General features: G+C 36.0%; 2 protein-coding genes across 3 annotated transcripts; both read left to right on the forward strand.

Annotated features, from left to right (window-relative positions):
* The first annotated feature begins 5,857 nt into the window (after nt 1-5,857).
* On the forward strand, nt 5,858-13,569 carry LOC142641593 (aspartic proteinase A1-like). Of its 2 annotated transcripts, none has more exons than XM_075816044.1 (14): nt 5,858-5,999; nt 6,995-7,374; nt 7,458-7,518; nt 8,259-8,353; nt 8,442-8,554; nt 8,818-8,986; nt 9,096-9,135; nt 9,255-9,319; nt 11,636-11,749; nt 11,928-11,992; nt 12,217-12,373; nt 12,451-12,570; nt 12,885-12,973; nt 13,279-13,569. In XM_075816044.1, exons 2-14 carry the CDS (start codon nt 7,003-7,005, stop codon nt 13,361-13,363), a joined length of 1,545 nt encoding a protein of 514 aa, XP_075672159.1. In that variant the 5' UTR covers nt 5,858-5,999; nt 6,995-7,002; the 3' UTR covers nt 13,364-13,569. The 2 variants fall into 2 exon arrangements, with proteins under 2 accessions (XP_075672159.1, XP_075672160.1); XM_075816045.1 differs by lacking the exon at nt 5,858-5,999 and adding an exon at nt 6,237-6,261.
* A 4,484-nt stretch (nt 13,570-18,053) lies between these two features.
* LOC142638535 (mitogen-activated protein kinase kinase kinase 18-like) lies at nt 18,054-19,792 on the forward strand. The gene has a single exon (XM_075812561.1). The coding sequence runs from the start codon at nt 18,513-18,515 to the stop codon at nt 19,785-19,787; it is 1,275 nt and encodes a 424-aa protein (XP_075668676.1). The 5' UTR covers nt 18,054-18,512; the 3' UTR covers nt 19,788-19,792.
* Nucleotides 19,793-20,980: the final 1,188 nt, after the last annotated feature.

Consider the following 20,980-nt stretch of genomic DNA (forward strand, 5'->3'; position numbering starts at 1 on the left):
TTTGTAAAATTTTCAAGTAAAATTAATAATATTTCTAGCATTTCCCTATCTAAATTATTTCTTGCGATTAGTGACACATATATTTATAAGAGAAAATGCTAGAGATATAAATTTTTTTACAAAAGCTTTTACAAATTGATGATGTGGTAAATAATTATAGATAAATAAAAAAGTAATGTTATTGGTAGGCCCAGATGAGAATCAGTAAAAATTTGGTCACAACAACAGTTTGTAAAAATGTTGTAAAATAGTTTGTAAAACTATAGCATTATTTTATTTGTAAGACCCATGTATTGAAAGTTGTATTATCTTTAGCATTACTCAATACTTTGGGACTTCTTAAAAGTATAGGAAAATTATAAAACTATTTTTTTTCCCTATATCTCCATTTTTATTTTTTAAATATATCAATTTTTACCCCACAATTTAGGGCATTCCTCTAGTAGGGGGCCCTAGGCGGTGGCCTAGGCCTAAGGCCGGCCCTGGTGGTATTCTAAGTATTTTATTGTAGGACTTGGTTTAAGTCAAGTGTAGTCAGTAAGGGTGTCCACAGATCGGGCCGGGTCGGGTTTGTGCCCAACCTGGACTCGACCTAAAAGTATCGGGTGGGGAAGATTTCAACCTGCAACCGACCCGAATAAAGTTTCAGATCAACCGGGTCAGGTCGTATCAGTTTTCGGGTGTGAATTGGTCAATTTTGGGTTTTCCAATTTGCAGGTTTTCGGCCGAAATCTGGCCAGATCTAACGAGAGTTAGGCGAGATTCCTTCAGATCTATGAAAATTTGGCCGAGTTTGAGTAGATCTAGGCTTGATTCGTCGGGTTTAAGTAAGGAAGAGACCAGATCTTGGCCAGATTTAAGCTGATCTGAGTGAAGGAAGCTCAAACCTTGCCGAATCGAAGTTGAGAAGAGCCAGATTGTTGCCAGATCGAGGTGATTTTCGTTGTTCTTTGAGTTTTTGTCGGGCGGGTCGGGTGGCTCGGGTTTTTGAGGACGTAACCTGCCACTCGACCCGCCGGAGTCGGGTTCTGACAGTTGAGACCCGTCACCGACCGTGACAGGTCGGTTCCAGTCGGGTTGGTCGGTTCCGGCGAGTCTTCGATTGCATGGACATCCCTAATAGTCAGTGCATTGGACTTAGTCAAATGGTGACACATGTTTAAAAATAGACCCAAACCTGACCCATTGTTGCATATAAGAATGAATATTATAGATGTACACTAGTTGAGACTAGGCATTTGGGTAACATGGGTTAGAAAAATCTTTTTGTTAAGCCTGCTAGCTAACCTATCAAAACCAGCAAAACTTGGGCTCTTGTGTTCAGCTCCATTAACTATTCCTTCTAGCTAGGTTGACAATATGGTGAGATAATTAGGTTTTACTTTTAGTCTTTTGCATGTATATTAGGGTTTTTTTTTTTTTTTTTTTTTGAAATGAAACTCAAACTTGCCATTAATATTTGAGATTGAAATACAACAAGGCAGAAATAGAAGCAAACACTAGCACTTTGATCTATCAAACATAAGCAGATTATGTAGCCAAGAGGGCTCAGTCCCTATCCAGGTCTGAGACATCTTAGCCTTTCTAGCAAGTTGTGCTAATTCATGTAGTCCCTTTTCAGATGCATAACTTTCCAACTTCTAAATTGATTAAGCAAGTTAAGAGCACCATGGATAACAAGGCCCATAGTTCCATGGCATGATCCTGAGTTCATCGCTTGGACAGCAATAAGGGAGTTTGATTCGATAATAATTTGAGGGAGCTTTAACTCACTAGCCAATAGGATCCCTGCCTCAATTGCAAGAGCTTCAGTAGTCTCCACATTATAGGAACCATTCAACAATGCGCTTCTTGCAGCGACCATAATACCTCTACATTCACGAATCACTACCCCGACACTAGATCGTCTACCATCGTCAGTTGTAGCTCCATCAACATTTATCTTGAATGTGTCTGGAGGTGGGGCTACTCAACCAACACCAGGGGGTTGCTGCCTAAGAAGGGTTGCTGTTATTGCACCTTTATAGCCACACCGAAGCCTATGGGCATAATCCCAGACCTGAGAGGGTGTGCGGTAAGGCTATTCATGTACCACTTGGTTTCTATAGTACTAGATTGACCAAGCTGTACGAAGATCTCCATATCCATATCTGTCCCATTTTCCATAATCCACATAGCTATATCTGTGATATCCAAGTTTCCATCTCCCAAATTTATTAGACAAATCTGCTAACTCCACCAAACCTCCCAGGCCTTCCTACAATGAACCAATGCATGTTTGATGCTTTCCGGACCCTTCTCACATAATGGGCATAAGCCTTCAATATTAGGGTTTTGCCTAATAATTTAGCAAAGTTTTGCGATATGTAAATGCTATAGTGAGCTTGCCCAACTGATGAAGGCTCATCTTCCAAGGACAAATAGGTTAAAAGCTGAACTGGCATCATTTTGCCTAATAATTTAGCAAATCCTGCCTCACCTACTTTTGTTTCATGCCCAAGCCTAACCACTAATTAGCAAGCCCAATAACTACTGGATTTGATACCCAATAGCTCAAAGGTGTCCAGCTATAGGTTAAGCCTTGCTGCATGTCGGTCTGTCTAACTTTCTTCCATGGATGATGGATCTACCACTTTCTTAGATGATTCGTAGGTGTAATTTCTTTTTCTTTTTTTAATTTGAACCTTTAAAAAAAAAAATATTTCTTTGAACATATTTTGACAAGAATTATGATACTAGATAAGGGAATTGCCTCTTTCTTTAATAAATTAAGAATTATAATACTCTACTAGATAAGAGCATTGCACTAACTAGTATGATCATTAGGATAAGAAATTTGGAAATATCAAACGTTGAGCAAGATCATATATAGTTAAAGAATGTCAGATTATGTTCCTCTTGATTAGGACCAATTTCAGCAATGAAATATAAAGCAGTCGCTACCCCTAAACTTTAGGTCGGCCCGTTTAGTAAAGCTAATGCATAGACAACCATTTTTCTATATTTAATAATGATAATATATTAAAATGGAGGTTCCATATGACAAAAAATCAGAGATGGAAACAATACTTTCTTTTTTTTTTTTTCCAGAATCTGTATAACAAATTAACTTCCTATGAAGACATGCAGATGTTTATTTGAGATTAGTGCATCACATGCAATAACTTTTAATGTTTAAGATTTAGAATTTAAAAAAGCAACTTTAGATTTCACCTACTAAATAAAAAATGTTAAAAAGTAAAAGATGGAAATGTAAAAAATTTTGTGAGATAAAAATAGAATAATTGCTTGTAGTGGGTATTGAACCTGATGACAACTCTATTTTTATTTTATTTTTTATACAAGATAGAAATCCTACTCTAGCTTAATCTAAGTATATATGTGTGTGAAACTCATTCTTAGAGACTTGAACTCCGGCTCTAGCCTCTCACACCCCACAAACACTTATACTTGTGGAGTGACTATCGCACCAAGGGTATACGGTGATAATTCTATTTTCAATATGGTATCTATCTTTCATTTTGGACACGTTTATTATAGTCAGCTTTAATGTCCTCTTAGAAGAGAAAAAACTTTTAAGAAAAATGAAAGAAGCAGGAATTAGCTTGTTTAATTAGTAAGTGGTGAAGTATTTTGTGATGAAATAAAGAATCTACTAGTGAATTCTATTTATAACATATAAGAGGAAGATTTAAGCAAAACAAAAAAAAAAAATATAGAGTCACACTTAATTTTACAATTAATTAATGTGTTTGTGATTGGTGCATAATAATTTGAATGTCAGTAATGGACCTATAGAGAGAGAAAATTTCCGACCTATCACAAGTTGACACATCATACTACTAAGTCCATAAAGTACGGCCAATTACAAAGCGTCACGTACTTTTACTAAGTTTTGTTATCACTATTTAGGAACCAACAAAAATTTGTCAAGTGTCGTTGAAATAGAGACATAAAATGCATGCAAAAACCAATCACACATCGGGGCGTGTAAGAAATGACATAAGTAGCTCGACGCATGTAAGTAATGATATAGGTAGTCCAATCGGGTGTTGACACGTGTCACCTTGAAAATCAAAACATTTTGGCCAATCAAAAGATGCCACGTGTCTTGGAGAAAAAAAAATCTTAAAGCTCCTCTATTCAAATTGTAACACATGTCACCAATCAAACTTCACCATGTGTTGTTCACTGGCCCTCAAATTCCTATAAATAGAAGCCTTCCTAAGGCATTTCTACATAGAGACCAAGACACCAACGCATCTTGCAAGACATGTTGGAAGAGATCTTGGAAGACACTAAGATTCAGAAGTATAGAAGCTCTGTTGGAATCAAGCCTTAAAGCTTCTAGGAACTTCAACCTTCAAATACAAAGAACATTCGAAACAGAATCATCCAAACTACCTGCCTAGACCTTAAAGTTTGATAGAATCAAGCCCAAAAGCCTTTAGAAATTTTAAGAAATTCCAAATTGGTGAAGTTCTACAGATCCAAGCCTCCAAAACCTCGAAAAACTTCTGCTACAAAACTTTAAATATGAAGAACATTCGAAGGGAAATCAACCAAATCATCTTCCTAGATCTCAAAATTCACTAGAATCAAGCTCAAAAGTCTCCAGAAATATCAACAAACCACAAATCAACGAAACTCTCCTGATTCAAGCCTCCAAAGCACCGAAGAACTTTCACCACAAATATTTGAAGACGAAGAACGCACATGAAGAACAGAGAATTTCTAACAAGCTCATAACTAGAGATTCATTGTAATTCTGTTTCAAGGGTCTTCAATCCATCCTTCAGCCAAATTGAAGGATATTTAGTGTTCAAGTCAAAATCACATTACCACAATTTCAATTAACAAATCTTTCAAGGAGATCAAATCAGAGGATCACTTTTTGTAATCACAGAGAATTGTACCATACATTCATCAATACAAACTCACATTTGTGAAACTATTTTACTTGTTTGACTTTATTTCAAACTTGAAATTTAGTCATCCACAGGACCAATGTAAAAATAATTTTATTTGGGGTCATATTAACGAGTGTCCTAAGAGTACATGTTAAAGATTAATAAATGCTCAATTATGAACTATAATGCACACTTTTCCAAAAAAAAAAAAAACATATTTATGATTTATTGGTTTACACACAAAAATTTCTTGTGCTTATGTGTGTTTTTATTTTGGATATATGTGTACAATTTGACTTTATTTATAAAAAAATATTATTTAATAAAGCATTAAATACATTTTAACTATTATCCTTAGGAAATTTATTAACAAAATCCTTACTTACGTGCATCCTAAGTTTGCAACCATGTGAAATTGGATATGTTTTAGAATTTATGTTTGCCGAATACGGAATACAGATGACAAGTGTGTACTCCAATGGTCTAATGGGCAAGTAGGTGTTCATGAAACAAATGAAGGTCCATCATCCAACAAATTAGATCGAGTGCTCCTTATATTTTTTAAGCCACCCAATGACCCAATAAAATTCCATAAAACAAAAAGACCAATAATTCTTTTATAAAGGCCCATGGGTCTAATCCTGGGCCTCAAATGTGATCATCAAATATAAGGCCCAATACCCATTTTCCCCCGTTATGACGTTACACACATGACACAGCTACCCCGTTATAAGGACATCCAACGGTCAGGAATCGAAGTCCCCTTCACTCTACTTCAAAACAAGACTGGTAGTTGAGCTGAAAAAATATCGGCACTTTTAGTCTAGTTCACTGTTAACAACCAACCACTCAAAACCCCCCACGTCACTCAAAAACCCCCACCAAAATATTAACTAACTCCTCAACCGTTCGATGTAAAAGCTCTCAATCTGACGGACGGTCATAAGTCTGAGACTTACCTACTCTTGAACCAGAGAATCCGCTCTCTCACAAGTTTTAGTTTAGTACCTCTGACTTATTAGTATTAGTTTCGTCTGTGGTCCGTTTCTATCTTCGCCTTGTTCTCTGCTTCCTTCGTAGCAATTTCGGGTATGTTTCAAATTTTCCATTCATTCGAATTCTTTTTGTTTTCATCTACGTTTTTTATATTTATACGCACGATTTTGCTGGTTAAATTTATGGTATTTGATCCTTTATTTGCTGTGAGGTTATGATGTTCTAGTTGAAATTCATACTCTCCTAAGGAGGTTTATTTTGGGAGTTAAAAATCTTCGTTTGGCTGATGAGAAAATTTAATAAAATAACAGAGATTTTTGTAGAAGCTCGACCTGGGAATTCTCAATTTGACTAAGTAAATGCGTTTTCTTTACTGGGTGTTGTTCCATTCGTTTTTCACTAGGTCTTTTTTTTTTAACAAAAGTTTTTCCTTGAAACTTTTTGTGCCGGACCAAACAAGACTCTTAATGAGTAATATTTAAAATAATGTTCATGTGCCATATTTATTTATCTCCCTTTTTTACCTTTTGAGTGCCATGGAATATTTTGTATTTGGTTGAAATTGTAATTTAAAGATTTTGTATGATATTTAATATATTTTTGGTCTGGTTTATCTTTTACTGGTGGTTTGATGTTCATGCTGAAGAAAAAGTCTGTTAATAATTCTTTCCTTAATTTTGTTGTCTGAATTCTATCAGATTCTACAGTTAAGGCCCACTTTGCATGCTAATGGTTTTGCGATTTTCTGTTATTCTTTTCTTGGATTGTGGGAATCTGGAGTACGAGAAATGAATATATTTGAAACATTGAGTTTACTGTTATTTGATTTCCAAAACCAAAAGATGAAAAGAATTGGCTTGACTAAGCCACATGATTGTAACCTGCCCTGCTAATTTAAGATTTTAGTTCTCTGAGGACCCGATATGATAAATGTGCAAGTTGAAAAGTTCTAATTCCTTTTTCAGTCAATATATATTCTCACTGATTGAGCAGAGTTAATGTCATTGGTTTTTCATAATTGGCGTAAGTTTTGGGTAGCCTTTTCTGGCTGATCTCTAAGAAAGAAATGTGTACTGTTTATTTTACAGTTCCCAAAATGAATACCAAATATAGAGCCAGTTTGGCCAGTCTTCTTCTCTTGTTGCTTCTGTGCCCGACTGTTTTTTCTGCATCAAATGATGGGTTGATCAGAATTGGACTGAAAAAGAAGAAATTAGATCAAAGCAACCGGCTTGCTGGACGAATTGACTCTAAGGAACAGGCGAAACTAAGAGCTCCTACCAAAAAATATTATCTCAATGGTCATCTTGGAGACTCTGAGGATGCTAGTATTGTTGAACTAAAGAACTATATGGATGCTCAGTATTATGGTGAGATTGGTATTGGCACACCTGCACAAAAATTCACTGTGATATTTGACACGGGAAGTTCTAATCTTTGGGTACCCTCGTCCAAGTGTTATTTCTCAGTAAGTATCTTTAAAATACTAATGGATTTTCTTTGCAATTTGTTGGGAAGGAGAAAGATATGTGCATTTATGTTTGGGTGCAGGTTGCTTGCTTTTTTCACTCAAAGTATAAGTCCGGCCAATCAAGTAGCTACCAAAAGAATGGTATGCTTTTTATCCTTGGTTCAAGGAGTTTAGTTCCATTTAGTTTATCAGTTCTAATTCCTTTCTCCTTTTTGCACTCCTCATCTTCATTGTTGTCTATAAATGGATTATTTATGAAGGATGGGACATACTTTTAGCAGACAAATTTCTGTAGTTTAGATTAAAGTGATACAGAAGGTTCATTACAGAAAGCAAATTAGAAGATTAACCAGTTGAACAACCAATCTTGAGTGAGACACAATTATAACAAGTTCTACTCTTGTTTGTACAACATTCCTGTAATTTGTATTTTTGTTAGTCTTCTAGTTTTTGAGTGCTAAATATTCTCTGTATAACTGAATCACAAATGTGGAGGGTGATGTGTATCCAACAGTTCACCATTCTAACATATTTTACTCCACCTACCTGAGAATTTATGTTGTATGAATGCATCCATGCATATATAACCCAAGAAAATTTGTTATAGCACTATGTTCCACCAGTGAAGGAGCACATGTGATGTGAAAATGAAATGATAGATGGCTGAAATAACCCTTCAGCCATTTCGTCACTGGAATATGAACGGTGAAGTAATTGCAGAACCTTTCTGAAGTTACTTTCTGTTTCATAGAATGAGAATTAAGTATACAAAAAAATATTGGTACACAGTTTATTAGTCAATTAAAAAAGGGTCTGGTTCATTTGTTGCTAGTATGGGTGACAAAATGTTAAAATGATTCATGATATCATTTCTTATGTAGGTAAAACTGCTGAGATCCATTATGGAACTGGAGCAATCTCAGGTTTCTTTAGCCAGGACCATGTCAAACTTGGTGATCTGGCTGTTAAGGATCAGGTAACTTTTGATAAAATGTGCATTTTGGTTGTCTTCAGTTCACCATTGGAGTTGGGGATTGACCTATACAAATGCTACTGGTCATTAGGATTTTATTGAGGCAACCAGGGAGCCGAGTATCACATTCTTGGCAGCCAAGTTTGATGGTATACTTGGACTTGGATTTCAAGAGATCTCAGTTGGGAATGCTGTTCCTGTTTGGTAAGTCAGGGCATCTCAGCTGCTAATGTACTTCATAATCACTTGATTAGAGTTTGAATCTATATTTTATAAAATGAGCATGGTTTACCATTCTAATTGACTCGTTGCTTTTGCAAATATCTTCTCTCAGATTTTGAATTGTCATCTTATTGTTTTTAGTGTTGTATTCAGAATTATTAGTATTGTTGTTGTTCTTGTTATAACTGTGTATTTGCCATTCTCTTTTTTTTTTTTGATAAGTTGTGTATTTTCCATTCTCATAGGTATAATATGGTTGATCAAGGTCTTGTACAAGAGCCTGTTTTTTCATTTTGGTTAAACCGCAATATTGAAGGGGAAGAAGGGGGTGAGATTGTGTTTGGTGGGGTTGATTCTGATCATTACAACGGTGAGCACACCTATGTTCCTGTGACTCAGAAAGGCTATTGGCAGGTTAGGCCCCCAGAATATCATTATCCATATTCACTATTCTCCATGCTCTATTCACCATCTTTCTTTTTAAATGTTTAATTGTTAAATTATTTTTTTCTTTTATTTGCAGTTTGATTTGGATGATGTACTAGTTGGTGGTGAAACAACTGGTAATATATCAAGATTGTATTTGTCTCCTTGTTATATGGAGACAGTATTTGTTATTATTGTTTTTGATGGTTTAGATAAAAACATTTATTGTATTAAATATTAAGCATGTCATTTTCAGGATTTTGTGGTGATGGTTGTTCAGCAATTGCTGATTCTGGAACATCTCTGTTAGCAGGCCCAACGGTATGTATTCTGGGCATCCATATCCATTCTTATTTCTCCGCAAGGAGTTCTGTTCTCTATGGAGAAGCAGAACATGATATATTCATGTAGGGTGTATTTTTATTAGTTGAGTTCTGGCATTTCTGGATTTCTGCCAATCTATTCATATGTATATAGATTTCTTTGTAAATCCGTTTTTTTTTTCCTAAAACAATATTCATAAGGGTTATTGTTTCATTTACTAAGTAAAAAAGAATAATATATTTAATCTAGGTTGAGCCCCAAAAAAGGAGAAGTTGACCTTGGTTCTCTTTTGGTAAGAATATTTCCGAATGCCACCATTTTTTTCTTTTCATAATTCGATAGTTATAATGAGGGAGGGGGTATTTGAACCCTAGATGTCTTTGTTAGAAACACCAGGAGATGCCAACCAGTTGAGCTAGAATACTCATGGCCCCAAAGACCACCATCTAATATACAATATTTGTTATTATTGCTACAAAAGATTTTTGTTCTCTGTACACTTGGGCCAGTTTCAATCCCATCCCTGTACAATTTTTTGTGTGTCACTTCAGTACTCATTTTGATTTGATTTTAATATTATCCTTACTGTTAACATTTGGATGAAATTTGCTGGCAAACAGAAATCATCTGTCCCATAATTTGTGCCTCTAGACTTATTCCCAAACTTAACTTGATGAAATGGAAAATATGACACATCACCTTAGTTGTGCCATGTCACCTATGTTGCATCAAAATTTTCTGTTTTATTTTCATTTTTTCCTCTCTCATGGCCAACCAACATCCCTCAGTGCCAGTCACACCCATGGCCACACTATTGCTAAACTGCTGCTTTCCACCCACCAAACCACCACTCACCATGCCACAAATTGCCTATGAGAAAGAGAGATAAAGGAAGAGGGAGTGAGAGAGTGAGGGCTCAAGCCACTGTAAAGCGCCACCCTCACAGCCAATTGATTGCCAAATTCATCACCTACACACAAGGAAACAATATACCCACAACCCAATCATCACCACCAAACCAAAGCTTCACCAATACCATTCACAACATCAAATACAACTGCCGAACTCAATTTGGTCCCACACTGTTAAGCTCGCCACCACCACTTAACTATCCTTCTCCATTCATGCTTCATGCCTGGCCTTGGCTGCTTGCCCATGGGGGGCTGCCCTGCCTTGGCTGCCTGCCCACTGGGGCTGCCTTGGCCTTGGCCTTGGCTGCTGCTTGCCCACATATTTGGAGTGATTTCCTAAAAATGAGGGTTTTTTGGACTCAAGCCCTTTCTCACTTGGCCAAATCTATCCATACTGAACATCCAAACACAAAACTACCAAAACCACGCACAGCAGCATTTCTACTGAACAATTTCATCCATAGGAGCGTTGCTGCCACAAAATCATACCCAAAGCAGTGACACTCCCACCACATGGCCACCCTTTAACCCAACTACCAAACCGATTCATTCCAAAACACTACCAAAATCCCCTATCTGCCACATGTCGCCTCTCTGCTATGAAAAACCTCCAAAACCAACCCATTGAACTGATCCAAAGCATACCCGAACCACCTGCTTAAATCCCCAAATTTCTGTTGTCTACTATAAAACTCCCCTCATTCCTCTGCTTGCTTCAGCCAACAAACCCTCAAGACACATTCACTGCCAAACCATAACACCTCAACCCATCAAGGCCTCCCAAATTAACCCCAAAGCCACTGCATAATCCCACACTCACCAACTCGAGGTACCCAACTCCCAGTCGAGCAAACTTCACTGTTTGGTTGTCACCCCCTTTATCTCTCTTGGTAGGGCCACTTTGAGTTTCAAAAGGTGGTGGATCAAGTGATAGTGAATAGGCTCAATGAAGTTGTTGCTGGTGGGGGTTGACATCACCACGTGCTCCAAGTCCTGGCTGGTACTTGATGCCCACTCCATCCACTAGATAGAGGTCAAAATAAATGGGATTTTTTTTTTTTTTGAAACGTAATGTGGCACCAACTTGGGTGACATGTAAATATTAATGTGTGCTAATTTCCATTTGCAAAGGCTGCAAATTCTGTCCAAATTTTAATGGTAAAAGAAAATATTGAAATCAAATATAAATGAGGATGACTAAAGTGACAAAAGATATCCAGGGATGATATTGAAACTGGCCCAAATTTACAGGGACCAAAAGTTTATTTTAGCTAAAGATTTTTCACATCTTAAGGGAGTTTCATGGCTCTCTTGGCCATGCTTTTCTGTGATTCTGCATTTATGTACCTATTGAAGTCTAGCAATTTGTGATATATATTATTGTATAATTGCATATTTTCAGACTGTTGTTACTCAAATTAATCATGCGATTGGAGCGTCTGGGATTGTAAGCCAAGAATGCAAGACAGTGGTTGCACAATATGGGAAAACCATACTGGACATGCTGGTAACTGAGGTATATATTTAAGCTCCAGTTTTCACTTTCTTATGAAATGTGTTGAATGTCACCATTCTTCCATTTAGAATAAAATGTGTGGGTAAAATGTGATTCTAATTTTCTATTTTACTTGGACAACTTATCCTGGAATCCCTTGCAATGAACTAACTTCTACTTTACTGGTGGCATTTTATAGGCACAACCGCAAAAAATCTGCTCCCAGATTGGTTTCTGTACTTTTGATGGGACTCGTGGTGTTAGGTCAGAGTCAACCTAATTTTTTATAGTCATAACTCATAATACATCTAGGAAGCATGAACACTTCATTTTGGGTGTCGTACTTGTATGTGTACCTATGTTTGTGTTTGTGCTTCCTAGTAATACATGGTAGTAATAATATTACCAACATTTTCATATGTGAATCAAGCAACTAGTAGTTTGTACTTATGTGTCATCATAAAACAATTTCTACCATGTTTGTGCAGTATGGGCATTGAGAGTGTGTTGGATGAAAACAAAGACAAGACATCTGATGGGGTGCATGATGCCATGTGTACCGCTTGTGAGATGGCAGTGGTATGGATGGCAAATCAATTGAGGCGGAATCAGACAGAAGAGCAGATATTGAATTATGTCAATCAGGTAATTTTAACATTTTTGTTCACATTTCTGGAATAAATGGCCTTGCAGCTAGCTTAAGCCTTTAATTGCAATTGCAGCTGTGTGACCGGCTTCCCAGTCCAAATGGAGAATCAGCAGTTGATTGCAGCAGTCTATCTTCCATGCCTGATGTTTCGTTCACCATTGGTGGTCAAGTATTTGACCTTGCACCAGAGCAGGTACGGAGTCATGCTGATTTTAAAAGCTTTTTGAGTTGCTTTTAGCCAATGAATTGTGTGACATCGGATATTCCTTTAGAGTTCAGTTTAGTGAACTTAATGTTAGTTTCGAAGATAGCATTGAAGCTTCTCAAAATTCAATTTTTAAGAAGAGATAGCCTATTAGCCTTCTATAGGCTGGGGATGAGCCATATAAATAATTGCACCAGTTATAATAACCCTTCATTAATGGTCAGAGGTACTCTGTTTTTAATTTTCTCAGTCCTGATATTCAAAATTTTTTTTTTTCCTTGGATGGTGGTTTCATGGATCAGTATGTTCTTAAAGTGGGTGAGGGAGTTGCAGCTCAATGCATTAGCGGATTTATTGCTTTGGATGTGGCCCCCCCTCGTGGACCTCTCTGGTATTTTTCTTCCTATTGTTCTTAAAGCATCTTATTGATATTTTCTTCTTTTCTTGATTGTAAATGGATTTAGTTTTAAGTAGTAAGTACAAATGATCAAAGCCCTAGCGTTATTGTCTCATATTATGAACATGGTTCTCAAATATCATCACTACGGGTTAAGATTTGAGTACTGCATTCTTTTTCTTATGAGTAATTAGGTATTGGTAGATTTTTTATTGCCCAGATTGGCAGGTTTCTGTAAATAATCTGCCTGTGTATATGATGGGGTCCATCAGTTCACTAATATCGCTTTTATAATGCAGGATTCTGGGGGATATTTTCATGGGTCGTTATCACACAGTGTTCGACCATGGGAATTCAAGAGTTGGATTTGCTGAAGCAGCTTAAGTCAAGCCATCTATCTATGTTCTCTTTGCCTCTTTGTAAACATACCCGTGTAAAAACCTTTACTTTATTGTGGTGTTACAAACTTACAATAGAACTTATCAAGTGATGGGCCTCGGTCTTAAACTTGTTATCTGTAAATATATCAAGACAAAGTGATTGTTATTATTAGAAAAAAGAAAAGAAAAGGGAGGCACCTTATGAGATTATTATTCTCTGAATTGTTAGCTAGCATGATCTGAAACCCACTTTAAGACTTCAATTTGGAGCACAAATGGTTGTGCATGTGGTTGATAAGAGCTTCAAATGAAGCATCATGGTGCCCATTTTAAGGTTTTTTTTTTTGGGTAGAATAAAAGATCCGCGGTGATTACATTTTATCTTCACTAGAATTGGTCTATATGCTGCTAAATGTGAAAGAAATGACTTGTCCAATGAGAGGAAATATTGTTTAACTACTGGAGAAATGTTAGGAACACACTTTTTTGTACAATTTTGTGCTATAATTTGTCATATGATGAGTTGTGATTGGTTAGAGTGTGTCTTCACCTGGCCCATTAACACATTTTAATCAATCACATGACGAGTTGTAGGATAAAGTTGTGTAAAAAGGTGTATTCTAGTATTTCTCTTAACGAATGTGGTATCTATTGATCGTTATGTGACATCATGCTGACATGAGTATGAGTTACACGAAATCTATACAATTTTTTACTAGTTTCCTGTCGATTCATGGTGTCCTGTATAGAAATGATTGGAGCTAGCTCACTATTACTAATATAAAGACTTTGTATCATGGTTCAGCTAGCTAGCTAGCTAGGTTCTAGAAGCACTAAATGGTTATGGAAGGTGATTTGTTTATTTTTTAACGAATGTGAGAAGTGTGAAGTGTATACAGGTGTTTCTGACAATCCAACTAACTAGAGACGTATGACAAACTTTATGCTTGCTGGGCTGGGGCAATTAATGTGTCTGAATCAATCACCACGAGGCGCAGCACTTTCTATAACGGAACGTCAAAGCAATTCACGAAACAATTACATACATATCCATGTTTGTTTGTTTTACATGCCGACTTTAACTACCTTATCATAGCAAAGCCAAAGCCAAAGCCAAAGCCAAAGCAACACTCACTGTATTTTTTTTTTTCCCACTCAAAAGAACAAAGAAAAAAGTACATAGAATAATTGAGTATGTTTCCACTTTCCATGAGTAGCCAATAGATGGAAAAGCAAAAGGACATAAGTAGCATTTGGATTGGATTAAATTATGTTCATTAACATTTGTTAATTTATTTATTTTTGTAACAGTTGATACACCTATTCAAACATATTTTTTTAATTTTTAAATAACATTACTTGTATTTTTACATATTTTTTTATCCACACATATTTCTATACATATTTTCAAATATATATTTTTATTTTTTAAGTGTATGTACCAAACACCCCTAATTAATCCAAACACAAGTATAATGGGCTGGGACGTGGCTTCGGCTTATTTGGTTTTATATATATATGCAAAAATCATGCTCTTGCTTCTGTCACAAAAATAACGTGACTACGTTAAAATCAATTATAACAAATGATGGGAGCCCGACGCTTTAAGGCTTTGTTTAGAAAGTTTCCCAATCCATGATTGATAGGAATAATGATTTTTTGAAGTATGGTATCGGCTAGTAACTTTAATTATTTCACAAGTTATAGAAGGCCTAAATTAACACATTCATACATTACGTGAATGTAACTTAGTTGATCATTATCTTACCATCATACTTACAATATAAGACCCAAAAATTAAATGGAGTAAATAGTGTTCAAATTTGTCTGACAAACCAAAAAATTCGAATTATTAGTAGGTTTCATCAATAATAATAAAGGTAAATTACACTTTTTTACCTTAAATTATCATCTTATTATATTTCACTCCCTAAATGATCAAAGCACATGTGTGACACTCTAAAGTTAGGGTTTAGCTTACTTCCAGTATTTCTTTAATTGAACATTTCCTGTTGTTTTAAATATATAATAACAAGTGGTGGTGGATTTTAATCTCTACATTTTATTTAGTTAGTGGGTGATGTGGCAGTTTCTCATTAAAACAAAAGAAGATTCCAGTTAAAAAAATGTATTAGAAGTAAGTCAAACCCCCAAAGTTATAACTTTGTTTCGCTGTCCGCCCTTATCTCTATTTTGGTGTTAAGTTAACTTAAGTACAATAAATTTAAAAATGAAAGAACAATTTACTCCTCTCTAAATAGATGGCTGGGGTAAATTAGTCTTTTAATACTAAATTTTGTTAGAGTTAACTACGTACCAAACTTACAACAAAAGATGTAAAGTAGTTTTAGAACTAAGGACAATTGTGCGTCAATAATTCAAAGAGTTATGCATAATCGTAATTGAGGCGATAATTTTGGATGTACAACTATAATTTTCCATAATTGTAATTAAAACTTGAAAGTGTGATATTGGGCAGAACACGTAGCTGCACAATTTACTAATTAGCAAGATAAGCTGCAACAATTGAAAGGCCAGACATAAATGGAGTAAGCCACCAATCATGAATGGTCCTAAGGACCACCTACGATTTATCAATTTAAATTCACTTGCATTAAACGCATGTAAAGTAAACGTTGCCACTCCCATATTCACATTTCACACAACTCATCAATCACACAAACAACACAAGCACCCATAGGTCCCATACACATATTAAACGTGCTCTTTTGAGCTTCAAAACACACGTACGTGTTACCTCAAGCGTGGTTCACAAATGTACTTTCTTCTCATAAATACGTAAAGGATTAAGTAAGGATGTAATTTATAAACAACTACATTGTTACACGTGAGTTGCGTGTGAGCAAAGCCTCTTCATCATCATTATCAATCTTACAAGCCACGCATTATACTTAGAAGCGTTACATTGGTCCAACCAACTGAACTAAATTTTTTGACAGATCATATAATAAGTTGAACCAGTTTTTTAGTGCGTGAAACAGTACGTAGTAGATTTATTCTACGAAAGAGGTCGTTGTTGGGTTTTGTTTTATAAGCAACTACCAGTTTGATTTGTGTGATCATCTCTTTTACTTTAGAAATTAGTTACAACGTCTATACCACTTTCTTTAATTTGATTCCTCTCTTCAACACCAATCCATTAATTAATTTTTCAATTTTATTTATATATATTTTTTGAGAAACATTGTCTTCAATTATATAGGGCATGTGTACCATTTTGGTGTTCTTTTCGTGCACGGTCCAAATTGGAGGATCCCTTTTGTAATTTAAGAGCCAAAGCATGGGACTATTGAAGCAACAAAACTTAGGACGCAATTTAAAAATAGAAAAAAAAAATAGTGATGTGTGGTGTGACTTCCAAGTGTTTCAATATAATATTGATGTCAAACACAAATCAAAGTTAGTTATCTTAGGATTGATTTAGATGGTACTTTTTCAGCTATGACTATAATTTTCAAGAAGTGGGGATTGATTTAATTATTAGTATGATCATTTTTACTAGGTGAGGTAAGGGGGTTCGTCATCTTTTTCTTTGAATACAATCTAGACAAGTAATTGGGTGCCGATTATAGTATTGAGTATTAACGTCCTAGATGTATATCATGATTACTTTACTTAGGGGATACAAAATAATCTTGGCATATTAAGGTGAATCTTCTAACCGATAACCTTGACAATTCTGCCATGTTCTCTAGAAGAAAAATAAAAATTACCTAATTTTATGAACTGTACTTTGACCCATCCATTTAAGTCTTTAATGTATTAATTGCCATTTTGTTCATACTTAGCAAAAAAGCACGTTTTTCATATACTTACCGACGGAAGAATTTTGAGCATTAATATTGAATGTTTTTCAAAAAGCAAAGTTCAATTATCTCTCTATATCTTATATTATATTAACAATTATATCTTAGACATTGTGGTTGGCAAAAGATGGTGTGGAAATCTAAATAAATTTAAAGAAAAACATTGTTTTAAATCTAGAACAAAACATTTCCTACTAATTTAAAATAACCAAGCTCCTACTATTTTTGAATTGTGTTTTTGCTAAATAAAAGGGTAAGGACTAGTCACGATGACCTATGTGTGATGAAATGCAATTGTTCTTGATTGTTCCAAGTCGATCAGAATCAAAACCTATTCTAAATCAAAACTCTAATCATCGGATCGTTTTTGACTTTTGATAAAGTACCAATTTTTTTTCTGTTTTGAATTCCCTTTCCTTTTAAAGTGCAAATCATGTTTTAAAGAATCAAATTCTCTAACTCATGCTATAGCTTTTTAGGCTTTTGACTCTTGATTTCTTTGGAAAATCTCTATCACCCTTGTTCCATGCCATCTTCAGAAGTCAGCTCTGGGAGATGGTGTTTGATTATTGATTTGTGTGTGTGTGTGTTTTTTTTTTCAATAAAATAACCTAAAAGAAATAAAGAGAAAAAATATGTATATATATATATAAACCCATATTCTCATTTGTTGACTATACTTTTCCTCGACTGAAAGACTCCAATTTTGACACCAATATGAACACAATGCCGTATGCTCATATTCAACTCTTTAGAAAATATATAAGTATGCTCATATTCAACTCTTTAGAAAATATATATATATATACTAAAAAGGTGAAAACAAAGATGCTAAAATTTCAACCATTCTGGTGGTTCAACCCACCCTACACACCCTCCCTTTAGTTTAAATTGCAACGCCTTTATGTATTTAACTCTACTCTCATTCTCAATATCAAACAAAACATAGAATCGAATTTGGATAATCCATCCAAGCTACCCAATCCAACCTCTCCCATCGCTCACTACCAAACCAATCTCCAAATATATATTTTTCATTTCCACACTCTAACCCTTATTCTTGACACGTGCCCAAGTCTCATTTTGCCACGCAATAACAAACTAGCTTGGTAACCCAAAGCCGTCAACCCCACCCAAATTTTGACACGTTGTAGACTCGCGTTAAAGGAATTGTCAACCCTTTTAGAGATAGACCCAACAATTTACCAACCAATAAAGCTAACCTTTCTAAAATTTCCACCTTATTTAAATTAAAGAGTCCCTATATAAAGGCAAATAACAAACTAAATAGACCCAGCAAAGCCTTTTTTCATTTCAGCTTACAAAATGGACTGGACTAGAGGACAGACCATAGGCCATGGCTCATCAGCCACCGTTTCCCTAGCCACCTCTCACAACTCCGGTGACATTTTTGCCGTGAAGTCATCCGAGCTATCGAAATCGGAGTTCTTGCAAAGAGAGCAAAAAATTCTATCTTCTTTAAATAGTCCTCGTATTGTTAGCTACGAGGGGTGTGACATTACAATGGAGAGCAACATGGTCATGTACAACATTATTATGGAGTATATTTCCGGAGGCACGCTTACTGATGCAATTCGCAACCATGGAGGCTGCCTTAAAGAGTCAGTGATTGGATATTACACGCGACAGATTGCACAAGGGCTAGAGTACTTGCATTCAGAGGGCTTGGTACATTGTGACATTAAAGGTAGGAACATTTTGATTAGTGAAGATGGTGCAAAAATTGCTGATTTTGGGTGTGCTAAGTGGGTTGATAAGGCGGAGGAGGTTCCTATTGCTGGCACCCCAATGTTTATGTCGCCGGAGGTGGTGCGTGGAGAGGAGCAGGGGTTCGCTGGTGACATTTGGGCACTTGGGTGCACAATTATTGAAATGGCTACTGGTGGTGCACCGTGGCCTAATGTGGCTGACCCGGTATCAGTCCTGTACCAAATTGGATATTCCGGTGATTTGCCTGAGTTTCCAAGATTTCTATCCGAGCAAGCAAAGGATTTCTTGGATAAGTGCCTAAGGAGGAGCCCAAAGGAGCGGTGGACAGCAAGTCAACTTTTAAAGCATCCATTTCTTGAGGAATTAGATTCTAGTGCAAAGCCCATTCAAGAATCCAATTCAAGTTCTCCGACATGTATTCTTGATCAAGGCTTTTGGAACTCACTGGATGAGTCCGAAAGTGTTAGCAATTTGATTGGCACAACGCGTGAGGGAAACCTCCTGGGTGATGATAGGATCAGACGGTTGTCGTTGTTTTCAGGGGTACCCAGTTGGACATGGGATGATCATTGGATCACAATAAGAGGGAATAATTGTGAAGAAAGCAATATTATTATGGATGATGTGGAAGGTGAAGCTGATGTAATTTGTGGGTCACAAACAGCTTCCATTAGTAATGGTATGGAAGAGCTGGACACAGTTGGTGTCGACGGGTTCAATTTTTTAGACAATAATGTAAATAGTAGTAGTGGGAATTTATTGGGTTTGTGTAATTGTAGGAATAGTTTAGCAGCTTTGAGCAATCTCCATTTTGAGAGGGACAGAGACAAGTTGTTACTTCCTTTAATTTCAAGTCTTTTAAGTTCGTAAATTTATTCTCTCTCTCGCTCTCTCTCTCTCTCTCTCTCTCTCTCTCTCATACACCCAGATGCACAAGCTTAATTTTACATATTGGGACAGCAAGTTCAAGTGCAAACACTAACAAGAAGCAAACACATGAGGAAGGTTTGGTTTTGGAGAAGTCAATCCACCTATGTTTTACTTGCTCAATGTTCACACCATATCCAGCTTATGTTAGGTTTATATTAATTGCCTTAGTAAACCCCACAAATGCACTTTGGGGTCAGAGACTTATTAATGTAAATAAATTCTCAAATTTCAACAGTGTACCAAAAAAGGTTGGGTTAGTTCCATTGACCCAGTGGCAGTGGCAGTGGCAGTGGCAGTGGCATGCAGGCACTTTCAGTTTCAATATAAAATCCCACACCCACCCTTAACTTTACATTGTTAGGTATGTAATTATGTTAATGTGGTTTAGAATTTTCATGACTCACAAAAGGGGTAGTAATCTGGCCATTCAATTATTGAGTCGGCAACCATCTCTTCTGTCTCCCCTTTTGTTAGGTAAAATAGGATCAAGTTTCTTGAGGCAAGTGGGTGAAGCCACCTACAAAATGTAATTTCCTACAACGCCAGGATTTAATCAATCCCTGTGTTTCGGGTTCTTGTATGCATATGAATTGCCAAGGCAATTTTGTGGCAAACTACTTTGTATGTAGGGTCACTTTCTGTTTGATGAGATTCCTGGCTTTAACTATAATGGTATAGTAAGCTAAAATGGTGATTCAAAGGTTACAGAAGTGGACAATGAATCCAGTTACAAAGCTTCCAAATCACAATATTTAGCCAAGTGTAAACACGTGTGCACCTAATTGAAAAATCGGACGACCTTCCCATCATTTAAATCAAATTTATGTTGACAAAATAATCCCTTACAAAACTATAGAAGAAAATTGGTCTAATTAACACCTCATGACATAGAAGGTAGTTAAAGTTCTACCCAAGAGGAATTGTTGGAACTCGGAAGGTTCTTTTTTGGTTAGAGAAGAGGAGGTTTAAAAGAAATTACCAGAATCTTCCAAAAGTTAATTTGTCAAGGTCATATATTCATATTTACATAAGCTTCTATAATTTATACAGTTCTTAGAATTGTATTTGGGTTCTTTATTAGCATCTGCACCAAATTTTTTATTTTATTTCATTTGCATTGCAGTAATACAAAG

This window comes from Castanea sativa, chromosome 6 (assembly GCF_040712315.1).
Source record: "Castanea sativa cultivar Marrone di Chiusa Pesio chromosome 6, ASM4071231v1".
NCBI classification, from domain to species: domain Eukaryota; kingdom Viridiplantae; phylum Streptophyta; class Magnoliopsida; order Fagales; family Fagaceae; genus Castanea; species Castanea sativa.

Excerpts from the sequence above, each read along its gene's own strand:
- LOC142641593 (XM_075816044.1), top strand. The coding sequence starts at position 7,003 with ATGAATACCAAATATAGAGCCAGTTTGGCCAGTCTTCTTCTCTTGTTG. Across the intron at positions 7,375-7,457 it reads CGTCCAAGTGTTATTTCTCA|GTTGCTTGCTTTTTTCACTC; the intron begins GTAAGTATCTTT and ends GTTTGGGTGCAG. Across the intron at positions 12,571-12,884 it reads TTGACCTTGCACCAGAGCAG|TATGTTCTTAAAGTGGGTGA; the intron begins GTACGGAGTCAT and ends TTCATGGATCAG.
- LOC142638535 (XM_075812561.1), top strand. The coding sequence starts at position 18,513 with ATGGACTGGACTAGAGGACAGACCATAGGCCATGGCTCATCAGCCACC.